This window comes from Haliaeetus leucocephalus, unplaced genomic scaffold, assembly GCF_000737465.1.
Source record: "Haliaeetus leucocephalus isolate CR32 unplaced genomic scaffold, Haliaeetus_leucocephalus-4.0 Scaffold702, whole genome shotgun sequence".
Classification (NCBI taxonomy): Eukaryota; Metazoa; Chordata; class Aves; order Accipitriformes; family Accipitridae; genus Haliaeetus; species Haliaeetus leucocephalus.
In genome coordinates, this window is record NW_010973138.1 from 3,262,389 (window position 1) to 3,278,599 (window position 16,211).

The 16,211-nt window shown below is 37.7% G+C and overlaps 1 protein-coding gene across 1 annotated transcript in view; it reads left to right on the plus strand.

Annotated features, from left to right (window-relative positions):
* The window catches only part of BRWD1 (bromodomain and WD repeat domain containing 1), a 64,882-nt gene that overhangs the window by 29,761 nt on the left and 18,910 nt on the right, over positions 1–16,211 (plus strand). The window contains exons 25-32 of the mRNA XM_010580315.1: positions 57–164; positions 531–655; positions 764–846; positions 1,300–1,411; positions 9,290–9,351; positions 13,242–13,397; positions 13,682–13,802; positions 15,993–16,118. Coding sequence (XP_010578617.1) covers positions 57–164; positions 531–655; positions 764–846; positions 1,300–1,411; positions 9,290–9,351; positions 13,242–13,397; positions 13,682–13,802; positions 15,993–16,118 — 893 coding nt within the window. The remainder of the gene's footprint in view (positions 1–56; positions 165–530; positions 656–763; positions 847–1,299; positions 1,412–9,289; positions 9,352–13,241; positions 13,398–13,681; positions 13,803–15,992; positions 16,119–16,211) is intronic.

Here is a 16,211-nt window from a genome sequence, read left to right on the forward strand (position 1 = left end):
TGCAGTTACTAAATACAGAAAAACATTTATTGTTTGGGTTTGGTTTTTTTTTTTAGGTAATATATTTCCGACAAGGACATGAAGCTTACATTGAAGCAGTTAGAAGAAATAACATTTATGAACTGAATCCACACAAGGAGCCATGGAGAAAAGTAGTCCTTAGGGTAGGTCTGCATAGAAGATAATGTGAGTTCAATACTAGTATGCTGTGAATGAAGAGTTGTATTACACTTTGCAAAACATTGATTTGTGAGGTTGTGCTGTTTCCATAATGTTTCCCTATGGAAACAATAGGGGAAAGTGTCTTCAATTACCAGAGTATCTTCAGAGTTAACTGTGGGACTATAAATAGCTGTGTTAAAATTACTAAGTCTAACAAACTGTCTTGCGTTGAAATCTCAAATACAGTTTCAATATTTTTGGCTTTTTGGATGTGTGTACAATTCATGTGCTTGGTTAACTAATGTTAAATTAATAGTTCTGTGCATAGTCCAGAAGGTAATACTTGCTGAAACTGTTCTTACCTGTAGGATCAAGAATTGGTAAAAATTGTTGGAATTAGATACGAAGTTGGTCCTCCCACATTGTGTTGCCTCAAGCTTGCCTTTATAGATCATGCCACCGGAAAACACACAGACAAATCATTTTCCATCAGGTATATGCATCTTTATTTTTCTGAAAAGTATTTAAAAATACATTTCTTTTTAAGCTGCTTCTAAAGCCCTAAGGCACACACATGAAAGGGATTATTTTTTTTATCTAGATACCATGATATGCCAGATGTTATCGACTTCCTTATATTACGTCAGTTCTATGATGAAGCACGGCAAAGAAACTGGCAAGCTTGTAAGTGTGTTTTCTAAGTATTTGACTAAACAATTTTGAAATAAAAAACTTGTCCTTAGCTAATTCCTGAATGTGCTAGATGCTACTTGCTTTTAACTTCAGGGGGCTGTCTGGTGGGAAGGTCCCTTTGCTCATTAGAAATTTGAGCCTACTAACTGCTGTATTAAGCATTTTGGAGGTATTACCATAGATCTAAGGTACAGTTTTCAAAACATATATTGAGACTCTAGTGTTCCCTTTTCTTATTTTACAGCTAAGTAGCAAACTTATTTAGATTGTAGCACTTGTGTATTTTTGGCATAATAAGTTGTCTCATATTTTATTGAATATCAGTGGGTTTAGAACTTTAAACTGAAATACACTGATCAAAATTTTTTCTAATTGCATGTAGAAGAACCATAGTTAAATAACTTTTTCTTAGTAGATTGTCTGAGCAGACTTTTTTTGCTCTAGCTGATAGGTTCCGATCCATTATTGATGATGCATGGTGGTTTGGAACAGTGTTGGGTCAAGAACCATATCAGCCTCAATATCCAGATAGTCACTTCCAGTGTTACAGTGTTAAGTAAGTATAAAAAAAAAATTTACGCTTCTAATGTTAGTAGCGTGGGTTGCCTCTTAGATAGCTGGCTTATTGGTATGAGAATGTTGTTCAAAAGATTTTACTGGTTGTATTATCACTTCTTAATGGTTTCAAGTCGCTAATCTAGGGACAATGTGAATATGTAACTTGTGGCAACTTTTTAGTGAATAGTAGTACAGTAAAAGAAGTTATTGACCTCTTTCACATTTGTGAATCATTTTCTGTAATGACCAGTGCTGAATCTCTCCCATGAAGCAAGCAGTGCAATTTCCAGTGTATGTTAATGATTATTCTTAATTGATAATTGGTTTTGGATGGGGCATGCTGAATTTCTTCTGTTGTTGCTGACATCATGATCCTTATGCTTCAAGTTCTTAGACTTCTGTCTTTCGTGTTATAGTCCACAAGAGCAAGTATATGTGTAAGATGATCTCATGCTATCACTTCAGACTACTGTAGAGGATGTTTCCAAATGTTGCACTCTCTTCATGCTTGACACATTGTCATGGTTTAACCCCAGCCAGCAGCTAAGAACCATGCAGCTGTTCACTCACTGCCCTGCCCTGCAGTGGGATGGGGGAGAGAATCGGAAAAAGAAAAAAAAGTAACACTCGTGGGTTGAGATAAGAACAGTTTAATAGAACAGAAAAGTAGAAACTAATAATGATAATAATAATAAAGTGACAATAGTAATAATAAAAGGATTGGAATATACAAGTGATGTACAATGCAGTTGCTCACCGCTTGCCAACCAACAGCCAGTTAGTTCCTGAGCAGCGATTTCCCCCAGCCCCACTCCCTCCAGTTTATATACTAGACATGACGTCCCATGGTATGGAATACTCCTTTGGCCAGTTTGGGTCAGCTGCCCTGGCTGGGTGCCCTCCCAAATTGTCGTGCCCCTCCAGCCTTCTTGCTTGCTGGGCATGAGAAACTGAAAAATCCTTGGCTTGTTGCGAAGTAGCGTTTAGACTAACTGAAAACATCAATGTCTTATCAACATTCTTCTCATACGGAACCCAAAACATGACACTGTACCAGCTACTAGGAGGAAAGTGAACTCTACCCCAGCTGAAACCAGGACAGTATCCACCCCTTATTCCATACCATTTACCTCATGCTCAGTTCCCATACTTTCTGTTGCATCCTAGTCAATCATCATCACCTTTTCTGTCCTTTGAGCTATAGAGTGATAGATATATATGTATACACAGATATCATTCCTTTAGTTTATGGGCTATGTTTATAAAATGTTCGTTGAGTTCATTTAGTCCCCAACATTGGGCTCTATCTGTCATACCAGTCTTTCTGGGCAGGAGGGATGGTGCAAAGGCCTCTCAATCAGCAGAGCAGGATCGGGCTTCAGTGCGGTATGGCGAGCAGGTGACACTGGATGTAGCAGGAGGTGTGCAATGTTGGATTGTTGCGTGCTGAGGTCAGTTCTGGTTCCATCCCTACTGCGCTTCGCTCAGTTTTATCAAAGTTCATTCTTGCTTGATCTAAGTGATTCTTACTCTAATACTATGGATATAGCATAGAACAACTATAGTAATGATAACATACAGTAGCAGGTTTATATAGCAACTAACATCATACAGTTTAATTCTGGTTATTCTCACCTAAAATCAAATCCCCTTGAGGCACACATTGGACTTCTCCATCTTTTCGCATCACCCACCAAGTGCACCCAGGCCCTTGAGCAAAAGCAATCCCACGAATGGGTTTACCTTTGCCTGAGGCAGGAGTAACCCAGACTGTTTTCCCTAACATGTTTTTCATGTGCACTACAGGGACTTTATCCCCTTCTACAGTATGTAAAAATTCTGATTGGGCAGGGCCACTCCGATTGGCAGATCCTCTGGTGTTGACTAACCAGGTGGCTTTTGCTAAATGTGTATCCCAATGTTTGAAGATTCTCTCCCACGTTGCTCTCAATGTAGTCTTTACCAGTCCATTGTATCGTTCAGTTTTCCCAGAGGCTGGTGCATGATAGGGGATATGATACACCCACTCAATGCCATGCTCTTTGGCCCAGGTGTCTATGAGGTTGTTTCGGAAATGAGTCCTGTTGTCTGACTCCATTTTTTCTGGGGTGCCCGTGTCACCACAAGACTTGCTTTTCAAGGCCCAGTATAGTGTTCGGGTGGTGGCATGGTGCACAGGATATGTTTCCAGCCATCTGGTTGTTGCTTCCACCATTGTAAGCACATGGCACTTTCCTTGGTGAGTTTGTGGGAGTGTGATATAGTAAATCTGCCAGGCTTCCCCATATTTATATTTCAGCCATCACCCTCCATACCACAGGGGTTTTAGCCACTTGGCTTGCTTACTTGCAGCATATGTTTCACATTCATGGATAACTTGTGCAATAGTATCCATAGTCAAGTCCACCCCTTGATCATGAGCCTATCTATATGTTGCATCTCTTCCCTGATGGCATGAGGTGTTATGGGCCCACCGAGCCATAAATAGCTCACCCTTGTGTTGCCAGTCCAGATCCACCTGAATGTGAAGACAGAACTTGAGTCTCTTCGCTGCCTAGTGGTATTCTGCCATATTCCCTATTGTGTAGATCCCCCTTGGGATTTCACCTTTCGATTTCCTCTTTGGGTGATATTTAGCCAGATAACTCGCAGATAATGTAAGTCTGTGTTACCTGTAACAGACAAATCCCATTGACCACTCTACTTGTCAGGAGATAATACTGCCTAGATGAAGGTATATAATATCAAGTGCATTGTTCAAAACATGACAAATTGAGCAAATCAAGGGTATTAGAGTAGAAAAAAATGACTACTTAAACAGGAAGGGCCAGGAACATCCAAGTCAAACTGGTAACAAGGTAGCTGGACCCATACCTTCTTTAGGTAGGCGTGTTCTGAAAAATGACTTCCTGCTATCCCCCTGTGATGGTTTGACATTAATGGCGTTCATCTGCACCTTCTTTCATATCGACAAAGAGGTCCTTTACACAAAGGAGAAGAAGGGTGAACAAAGAGAACTCTGGACCTCAGTGTTCAGAATCAGGATATTGTCCTTGTCCTTTCCTGTCCAAGTTGTCTGGAATGGTTCTGAGATCTTGCTTGCTTTGGATTCCCCCAGCAAGGGAGGACTGTAAGAATAACCAGTGAATACATAATATTCCTATTTCTGTCATGACCAGAGATTCTTCGCATGTCTTTTACAGTATATTTGATATTCAGAGTTTCATTGTTAGAGGGCTTTTTTTTTCCCCACTCAGAAGCTTTTGAACCTGTCGCTTGTCCCAAAGAAAGGAAGTACTTGTAGCTGATAGACAATTCTGTGAGACTGCCAAGATTGTGTTACGTATTTTGGTTCCTTGTCTCATCTATTTGATTTGTCATCTGTCCCGTTGATTTTCTGTAGTTGAAAGGTGTAAGTAACTTCCAGACTGAAGTTCTTGCCTGTATGCTTTTGACAAGTGAATTTTCACTTTTTCTTCTACAGCTACAATTAGCACATTGGCACTCTTAATGTGCCATAAATAAAAGTGGCATCAATGTTAAGTCTCTACAACAGATCATCTGACCATAAAGGACTTTTTCATGTTCCTGACAGTGATAAAGCTAAGACTGCTCCACATATAAAGGAGCTGTCAGTATGTGTGAATACTTGTTTTTTTTCTTTCTGACAGTTGCTTAGTCAGCCACAATGAGAAAGTACATACAGACGAAAAACTGAAATACAGACTATCTGTACATTGATTTCTTGCCCTCATTTCATTCTCCTTTGGACTCTTCTTTTACGTAGAGAGAGGATCTTGACAAACTAAGAGTGCTGAATGCTTACTGACATCTTACTCGTCTCTCAGGCATGAGGGATAGTACACTTGGAGCATATCTCCTGCAGGTGATTTAGGGGTAAAAATATTCAAGTTACTGGCTAGTATATTTTCCCTTCTTTTGTAAAATGATGTACAGAGTAAGAATCCACTGAGTCCAGATACCAGCATGAAAATACAACTAAGTCTTATTTCAGAGTACTGAATTTTATCTGTTAGATAGCGCAAACCCTTTGATATGCTACCATAGGGAATGTATGTTACCTTTCATGTTATACCTTTCATATGTTTTGTTATGTTACCACAGTTGTTCCTTAAGAGTAAGTTTAGATGGATTTTTTGGTTTTCTTAGCCAGTTCAAAATCAAGTTTCCAGTTATGAAAAAGAGCCTTTAGCCCATTTCCTAGATTTCTTTCTTTCTTCTGTGAACGCTAAAGGATATTTCAGTATTTTAATGCACCGGCCTTTAATAGAGGAAAGTCTAGAGCTGCTTTGAAGTTAGCTTAATAACTGAATAGGTAAGGAATGCAGTGTTCCCTAAAGACCACTTTCAAAAGAGAGCTCTTCAAAGATTTGTGCTGTGTTTGTAGAGAATGTGACTCTGTTCTACCTTGACTCACAAACAACTCTTCTAGAGAAGCTTCCTAAGATATGTATGTGAAAATATCTGGAGTGTTTTGCAGGTATAGTTAGGTTTTGTGATTTGGCTGGGTCCTTAGCTCTTCTCGTAAATATGATCCATTGTTCAAGAATCTTAAGTCTTGTCTACCCAAGAATCTGCATGTGGTTCAGCAGCAGTAGCTTCCTAATCTGCATTCATATACTTTGTACAAATTTGCTTTTGGATGCAAAAAGACTTTTAAATACACTTCATGGGGAAAAAAACAACCTAAACGGAAATGGTTGTGACTCTCTCTTGGAAAAACCGCAATATGCTGTCTGTCTTCCTCACTCAGGATTTGGGTTATGGTAGTTTTTTAGATGGTAGAATTTTGCTAATCCAGCTGAGTTTGAGCATCTGCAATTGTCTCAGAAGTGGTGAAGAACAAAGAGCTTTATTGGAATAGAAGTGCTTTTTATTTTATACCAGAAACAACCTTTGAAAGTTGGCTTCAAAACACTCAATGACAGAGTGTGTGGGAAACCACATTTGAATGAGAGGAAGGGGAGTAATTGTCACATAACTTAAAGTCTTATTGGTAACCGGGTTGTCACACACTTAGGAATCATCTCAAATTATCAGCATCACAGTTGTATAGATAATAAATAAATAGAAGATGTATAAATTGGATGTTTTGTTATTTTATTGGCCAGACAAAAATAGGTATTTGTGTAGAAGCAGCTTTATATATTACTAAGTTGCGTTACCTGGACGAATGGAGCTTTAGTGGAATTAAATGGGGCTTAAGCTGTATTAAACTGTATTAATACAGACTTTCATGCAATATTATCAAGTAGTATATACGTTTATGAATACCAACAACTTCTCAAGTATTGTACATTAATTGGGGAGGAGAACTGAATAGATGAACCTTTGGAACTCTGTTAGTTCATAAACATCAAACAGTCTGAGTGTGCATGGATCTAAGTCTTCCTAAGTCGATGGGTAATCCAAAATAATGGAGAGGTGCTCTTCCCTGAGCAGAGTTTTAGTTATAAAATATTATGAGGATGATCATCTCAATTTTCAGTTTATTTGAAAAAAATACACAGGAGGTATTAGACCAAATATCTAAGTTTATTAAGTCATAAGAAATAGATGGCATTCACCCAGGCATTTGAAGAACTCTGATACAAAACCCCTGGCAAAGCTGCAAACTATCCTACAGTTGGACCCTGTACTAGAGGACTGGCAGATTGCTGTTTTAACTATTGCCAACAGAAGAGGCTCTGGAGGGAAACTGGTGAACTGTAGACAGATACATGTGACTTCAGTTTCTGGTACGTGCCTATAATAAAGAATAATACTATTGAGCATAATGATAAACCCAGCTTAAGGAAAGAGCCAGCACTGCATCTGTACAGGGAAGCTCTGCCCCTTTTGAAGTTCTATGACTTTGTTAGTAAGTGTATGAATAAAGTGGACAGTGGAGAGCATATATTTGGATTTTTTTCAAGAAGCCCTTGAAGGGATTTTTCTTCCAAGAAATGTTAAAGAAACTAAGATGACATAGGATTGGAGCAAATACTTCTGTGTGTTGAAAATTGGTTAAAGGATAGGGTGCAGAAGAGTGGTTCTTAACAATCATATTTCAGGCTGGAATAGCGGGCTCCCCCAGGAACTGGTGCTGGGACCAGCTTTACTTAGTGTCCTTCTAAGCCTCTTGGAGGGCATGCACAATGAAATATCCAAGCTCTATAAATATGGCAAGTCATTTCAGGTAGTAGTCAAATACCATCCTTAAGGTGAGGACTTTCAGAAGGATGTCATAAAACTGACTGGGTAAAAAAGTGCCAGATAATTTTCAGTGCAAACGTATGTTAGGTGGGACATCTGAGGGAACAATGGTCTTATTTATGCCTATGTGGCATTGAGCCCATTAGTAGATTCAGCTGAAGACAGAAATCTTGAGGTAGTCATTGACAGTTCTTAAAACGTCAGTGGTGTGTGCAGTGGCAGCTACAAAAACCAGTAAGGTGTTGGTCACCATCAGAAAGGATATCAAGGGCAAAACAGTATTGCTCACTGCTTTCTAGCACTGTGGTGTGCTGATGACTTGATGCATTTTGGGTCTCAGCATCTAAAGGAAGATGTAATGACTTTGGGAAAGGTGCAAAGAAGGGCAACTAAAATGATTAAGAATATGTACCAGATGCTTTGTGGGTTAAGACTAAAAAAAAAAGTGACTCTTCAGATGGAAGAGAAGGGTGAAAGGGTGTGTTCATAATTCACAAAATCATAAAGGTGATAGGCAAGATGAACAGAGAATTATTATTCACCAGATTCTGTGATGATAGAACTAGAGGTGTATGTTGAAATCTGTAGGGGGGGTTGTTTAAAAGAGTTTGGTTTGATTTTTGTTTTTTTTTAACATTGGGGGTAGTGAACTGTGGAAGTACATTTACACAGGAGGCTGTGGAAACAGTATTAGCAGGTTCAAAAAGGTATTAGACAAAAATAAACAGATACTAAAGGAAATAGCTTGGGATGTATTCACAAACATGCCTGGAGGAATACAATGATCATGAATGCTGGAAGTACGAGTAGAGTGGACTTGTACCAGGATCATATGGTCTCCGTAAATAGCATCTCCCAATAATAGTTTCAAAGACACAAATTACTGGTCTAGCTGGAGGAGTAGGGCGTTCAGCTGATCCAGTTGGGCATTTCTTATCTTTGAAATACCAAAATTCTTTGGTATTTTTTGTGTTGTTAAAAACATGTAAAAATCTGCCCAAATGTGATAGGATTTGGAGAGATCTCAAAATTATACTTATACCTAATAGTTAAGTATTAGAGTGAATATACAGATACCCTATCAATATCAACTGTGTTTGCCTTTGCTTCCTCTTGGTCCTTACCTAATTTTAGTTTCTTCATTTTATACTTACCCTTTTCTTTGTCTTAATGTGGTATGCCTTATAAAATGAAATGTTAATATACCAAATACCTTACTTATTGTTCTTCCTTTCTCTGAGACATTCCATGGACTTGGACAACTACTGTTGTGGTTAGCAAAAAAATCCTCTCTCCTGTGTGTTTTTTCTTGTATCTTCCCCTTGATGTTGTTATCTCATTTCTCCAAGTGTATGGCTTATTTTTCTTCTGCAACTTCTTGATACAGGCTTTGTAAAATTGATTTTTATATTGGGTAAGTTGCATATAGCCAAAGTCAGGAGCACAATTTTAATTTGAAATTCATTATGAAGAGTGTTTCCTTTTTGCACTGTGACAGCTGATTGCTAGCTAATGCTTTTGTTTATATGCATGTTTATACAGTATATTTTATTAATACCTAAAAATAGCTGTGATTTAAATATGCTTGAAGGGAATACTTCTGAGTCAAGATAACTTTAAATTCTTAACTGTTTTTTTTTTTTTTAACTGGGTGAATCAGATGGGACAACGGTGAAATCGAAAAGCTTAGCCCGTGGGACATGGAACCAGTTCCTGATAATGGTAGGTGGAAACTCCCTTAATAAAACAGTTTGATGTGCTTCTCCCTCTTTCCAGTTCCTTTGTTTCATGCAGGTAGTGGACCTTAGATGATTCGTATCTTTCTTCTGACTCTTGCCACTAAGTCATCCGAGTACAGTATCCATTGTGCATGTCTACTTAACAGGTGGAACTGATATGGTAATAGTTAACCCTTTAAATTACAGAGGATGTCAGCAGGGTGTCTGTGTGCATTTAAGCAAGGAAGTTCTTAAAGACAGTCTTGCTTCAGATTTGATGAAACACCTTGAATATACCTATATTTTTTCCCTTTGCATCTTCCAGAGCAATTTTGAAGGAAATACTTTAAATGTGTACCTCTGGCTTATGCAATAAAACCTGCTACCTCCAAATGTCAAGTTTCAAAAACATCTCAAGTTTCAAAAAACTAGTTTGTTGTAATACATTATAGTAGAGGGGGATAGGGGAAGAATATGTATAAAATAATTTCCAGTCAGCAAATCCTTACTGCATGTGGTTTAAGACCAGCAATTTATAAAGTTTGCTGGTCAAATCCAAATTAGCTGTAAATGAAACAGTTGGATTCCTAGTTTGTCTTATTCAATTCAGTTTTCCAGTGCATGTCAGTACCAGCTGGGTGGAGGGAGGAAAGTTTGTGAAATAGTGAGAGTGGTTACTGAACAAGCTGTTAAAAAGATACTGATTTTCTTAATAACCTTTGCTAGGAGTTAGCTTGTTTCCCAGACACCAAAAAGGCTTACGCTAGATCTTTTTCTTAATACTAGTATATTGTACACACATGGGTGTTCTCAGTAGCCACCTGACTGTCTAATCTTCAAAGCGTTAGCTGGCTGCTTCAGTCATCTTGTGATGACAAATTCTGCAAAACAGTCTGAAATCAAAATGTGAATTGAAATCTTTGTACGTTTTAGTTTCTAGAAAACAAGTAATCAGCAGGATTTTGGTTTTATATACACAGATTTAGCTGAAACATTCCATTTTCTCATCACCAACATCTGTCTCCTCCTAACATACGGAAGTTTTTCTTATTCATTGTGAACTGGTTAATGCTTCCCATATATGTCACTACGAGACAGTCATGTTATTGTTAAAGGCTCACAAGCCTTACATGTGAACTTAAGTCAGGATTTATTTTGTTAACAGGACAAATTGTATCAATTTCTTCTGAATGCTGTATACTATGGTTTAAGTTGCTGTTTATATCAGTGTATTAGTTACCACTTCTTCCTCCTATGGATTGAAATAGAGTAGTGTTCTCAACCACTTAAGTTTGATAGCATAAAGGAACTAGAATTCTTGGAATTGCTACACTGGCAATATAATGACAGAGACATCTTATAGAAGCTAATTTAAATCTGGATAGTGTTACATGTGTAAGTCGTCATTTGCTCGTTATATCAGAGGAAAAATTTAACTTATTTCTTTAATAAGTTGTTACTTTGCCATGTCAAGAGCTAAAGGTTTGATTGATCTGTGGAGCTATGACTTTACCATAGGAAAACTGGGAAAGGACATACAAAAAAAAAAAAAAGCTATAAGCTAGTGTGTCTTTTGTGGTCAAGGGCAAAGAATTGAGAAGAACATCCTCTGAACAGGTCAAGGATAAGTACCACAGCAGCTACTAGGCGAGAGGAAGAACAAAAATTGTCTAAACACAGTCTGGAACTCCTTATTTTCTATGTTTCTTTCTATGCTTCTACTTTCTACAGAGTGCCAGGCAGAAAATGGCACTCTGTAGGGAAGTAAAGCTCTTATAGAAAGGTTTTGTGCATTTATAGAAAACATTATTATGTTAACAATACAGTATAAAACAGGGGTTAAACCCCTTCTCCTTTGCTTTCTTTTCCTTTCCTCAGTTGAATGACAGATCAAATTGAAATTGTACCTCGCATTTGCCACTCTTCTCTCAAAATATTTCTTCTTCATTCAGTTTACTAAGATAGATGTATGGGAGAAGAACAGCACTGAAGTTGGACTAACTAGCAGGTCACAACTTTAATTTGTTACCTTTTGTATCCCGCAAGCATAAGTTTTGTGTCATGATTATCAAGATACAGTATCAGATGTCAAACTCTTTTCTTGTCAGGGACAATGCAGCCAAGACCAGGAAAAGCTGGTGCATATGGACCTGAACATTCAGTTTTGAACAGCCTGCTTACTAAACCACTATTGGTGTGGACTGGCTGTTGTATCTATTAACTGTCTGTACCTGTACTGTAAGCACTGCAACCCTCCTTCTGGGGGTTCAGCTTTCTGTGACCCATTTACTCCTGAAGGTTAGACCATGTGGTCATACTATATATAAAAAACATGCTAGGAGTTATGACAAGTCTTCTATGTCACATGTGCCAGGGTGCTGCAAAGAACAAAAAGCAAAGATCTTTACATGCTTGTTGAGAAGGACAGTTTTGTTTGTTTTAGTCTGTCATTCTGCTTTAGTTGTTACTCCTGCAGAAGAAAATCCCTCTTGAGTGCTTATGCAGTGGAGTACCAGATACCATGTTGAGTTCTTCTTGACACAACCCTATATAAGTGTAGAAGCACTACCTGTAGCTTTCTCTTAGTGTTGTCTTCAGGAAGTTTGGTTGCAGAATTTGTTTCAGGTCAAAGATGAGTTAGAAGGAGCATCTAGTGAGTTGCCTCTGCTCATTCAGCTTTTCCTAGCACCTTTTTGTATTTTATCCATTTTTTTCTTGAAGAACTGCTTCATCTTTAATACTATTTCAGTGGATAAAAAATACCGTTAGGGCTCCATCAATGCAATAATGAACAGAGAACTAGAAATGACTTTGGGTTATTAAGACTAACCCTGTTCAGCTGAAAGAAAAAATAGTTCTTTTTGTAAACCTAGAAGATCCCCCACTAAAGCTTGGTTTTTTTCCTCTATAGTAGTTGTAGCTGAAATGTATTTTAGAATTTGTATGCAACATATTCATGGATTACAGGCATTTTAACACTGCGAAGGACCCTATCCTCTTTCCTGCTTTCATTTTTAATGGACAGATTCTCAGACGCTAATTAAGCCTACATGCTTCATACTGTTGAATTTTTCTGCTGAAAAAAAAGTAATTTCTCTGCTAATTCTAGTTGTCCTAATCAATACAAAGAAGCGATCTTGCCTACCCACGGTGCCTGATCAGGAACCTTCACATGCTTGTTCCTTTTCAAGTGCTCAAATAAGGAACTTAGCTTTTAAAAAACAACGTAAGTGCAGAAACTGCAGATGTACTAAAAACAATCTGTGGACTTGAGGGGGAAAGATATCCAGGGATAATACATTATCTACTCAATCATTCTGCATTGGCCAGATTGCATTAGTCTTTGGAAGCCTGACTCTTTCTACAGAACCATACATCACAGCTTTATATTTCTACTAGTTCTTATTGCTTTGAAACAATTAATCTGCCACGTTAAAAATAACTATTTTTTTTAAAATGGCCAAAAGATCACAGTTACTAATACCAGGAAGGATGTCACAAAGTATATTGCCTATCTTGCTCATGTTTAAAGGTTCGGGACACAAATTGACTCCTTAAAATGATCCTGTGAAGTTTAGGGCATGCATTTAAAATAAAAGCATATAAACAACTCTTCTGAGTTTAAGTCCTCTTCTATGTCTAGTGCTTAGATGAAGAGAGGAAAGAGTCTTCTGGAAATTCAGAACTGCAGAAAAGGCGATTAAAGAATATCTTTGCTGTTGTATGCATTTTGTGTACTACTTTTCCCAATAGTCTTAGCATCAAATTCCACTTTAAGGCAAGAATTTTTTTGTCAGTTATGAGCATATGAGTATTTAATAAGCATGAGTACTTAACAATCCATCTTGTTGTGTTCTCACTTCTTACCCTTTCCTATTTGCTATCACTCTTCAGTTGATCAGCCTGAAGAATTAGGAGCTAGTGTTTCTGTGACTTTTGAAGAGGTGGAGAAGCTCCTATACAAACCCCAAGAAGGGGAGTGGGGAATGAGATCTCGTGATGAAGCATGTGAACGGATTATCAGTGGTATTGATCAGCTTCTGACTCTTGGTGAGCATGTAACCTAAGCTTCAGGTAGTTTTCTCCTAACATTACATTTATAAACAGCTCCCTGGAATATCCATAGCATCATTTAAAAATTCCCTGTGATAAAGTACTGTAAATGCCCATACATTTTTATGTGCAGTTCTTTCTGTTTGTACTGAGACTTTTGTATTTTTATACATCATGGGTTTTATCAAGGATAATTATATTTAGCTATTGAACACCTGGCTCAATTGTCATAGGCATACAAGTGTTGAAATAGTTTGTTTAATCTTGCTGTTTCTTAACAGACATTTCAGCAGCTTTTGCTGGTCCAGTTGACCTGTGTACATATCCCAAGTACTGTACTGTGATTGCTTATCCAACAGACCTGAACACTATTCGGACAAGACTGGCTAACCGATTTTACAGGTTAGTACTAGCAGTAGAAACAAGGGAGAACATGGCCTTGACTTTGTACATTGTGAGAAGTTCTAAACTTTTTTTAGTAAGAAGAGCAATTCTTTTTACAAGCATTCTGAAAACCAATAATCCAGTACCTGAATCAGCATTACTAGTGTTTTGTAGCAGGGCTTGACGCTTGATAACTGCAACGTTATATTCATTTTCATTAAGTTTCTTAGTTCTTAAGGAAATTGATTTCAGCCTATATTGTTCAGAGTTACAGTAAACACTGACATTCTTTCTTTGAGAAATCTGCTATTTGAAATTAGTGAATATTAAAAAAAATTGAAGTTACTTCAGTGCTGAAGACTTAATTCAGATTTTGAAGTGCTGTACTTCAGTTACTTTGAACTTGAAGAGGGTTGAGCTCTTAAGTGCTTATTACTTTCAGAAATGGGCTTAAACACAGCAGTGAAATGTTAAATATTACCACCAGCATTTTAAATTATAAAAACTTATGGCAGAGAAAGAGGGAAGAAATTAAAGCGTAGTGATGATATAGTTCTGATTTGCTGGATGTGCTGGGTATCCATAGCTCTAAAAGAAATTTAAGGGTCATCTTCTTCTGGACTTGCATTCAGTGTGTCTGTAAATAAAGTGAAGAGATGTTAATAGTTGTTTTCCTCCTACTTAAGACTGAGATAATGTCTTGGGAAATAGTTTGAAATTCTGTAGGTGACTGTCATGGTTTAACCCCAGCCAGCAACTAAGCACCATGCAGCTGCTCATTCACTCACCCCCCACCCAGTGGGATGGGGGAGAGAATTGGGGGGCAGGGGGAGTAAAACTAGTAGGTTGAGTTGAGAACAGTTTAATAGAACAGAAAGGAAAAAGAAATAATGATAATAATAACAATAATAAAATGACAATAATAATAATAATAGAATTGGAATACACAAGTGATGGCACAATGCAATTGCTCACCACTGTCCGACCAACATCCAGTTAGTTCCCAAGCAGTGATCGCCCCCCCCAGGCCAACTCCCCCCAGTTTATATAATGGGCATGAGGTCACATGGTATGGGATACCCCTTTGGCCAGTTTGGGTCAGCTGTCCTGGCTGTGCCCCTCCAGCCTTCTTGCTGGCTGGACATGAGAAGCTGAAAAATCCTTGACTTAGTCTGAACACTACTTAGCAACAACTGAAAATATCAGTGTGTTATCAACATTCTTCTCATACTAAATCCAAAACAACACTACACCAGTTACTAGAAAGAAAATTAACTCTATCCCTGCTGAAACCAGGACAGTGACGAGCTGCAAACTTGGGGTATCTCTGCTTCACAATTATAAGGAATTGGAAAAATGCATGATAAAAATGAAATTATGTAGTTGTGCTAACTTGTTTCTATCAAGTCACAATTTTAATTTGTATCAGTTTCTACAAATCTGTTGTCTTAGAGGGCACTGCTTTGACTGGTCAGCTGGCCTCAAAGCGAAGTATTTGAGGGAAGACAGAAAAGAACATCAGAGCTGAGACATCTTTAAAAATGTAATTAGATGGAAAGCTTCTTGTCACTCTCTTTTTTAATTGCTTATGCCTTGTGTTTATTAGTTAAGAATTACTAAGATACTCCACAACTTGTGTTCCATTTGACAGGGCTTTGTGACAAGCAACTTCTGATGTTTCCAGAATAAATGTTATAATTTACAGTGGCGGTTAAATAGTACTTTTTTCCCCTTCCTTTTGAATAAGGTCAATTGTCAACTTTTTAAAAAAATGCATGCATTTTTAAAGAATCCAGGGAATCCACAATCCTCAGTATTACTTTGCTGATATTTTATAATTTAGTGATAACAAATGCTAGTACATACTTGGCTAGATGTATTAACTGAATTTTAAGAGTGAAACTAAAGTGTGCTGGAATTTCACAGACTTTCTAAAGATCGATTATCAATAATGAGTTGGAAAATGAGTGAGCAAAGTGTGCATTGTTGGTTTTGCTTCCTTGAGTGTGTGTCTGTCTGTGTGTGTATACATATACATACACGCATACTTTAGTTTTCCATGTGAATGAAAAGTTTGAGACTGAGACTAAGGAGACTTAAAAAAAAGGATATCTATCTTAATGTGGACAGAAAATTACTAAGATGTAATTCTTGCAGTTTTTAAGCTTTCAGCTTGGTATTAAAGGTGCAATTTTTTTTAATTTTAAGGAGAATCTCTGCATTGGTTTGGGAAGTAAGATATATTGAAAGCAATGCTAGGACCTTCAATGAACCTGGGAGTGCTATTGCTAGAGCTGCAAAAAAGATCACTACCCAGCTCTTAAAGTTTATCAAGTAAGTGGTGTTTTAATCTAAATAGTGCTTGAATACTCGTGCTCTTCAATGGTGGGAGAGTATAAGCATCTTAAAATCCCTTTGTTGTGAATC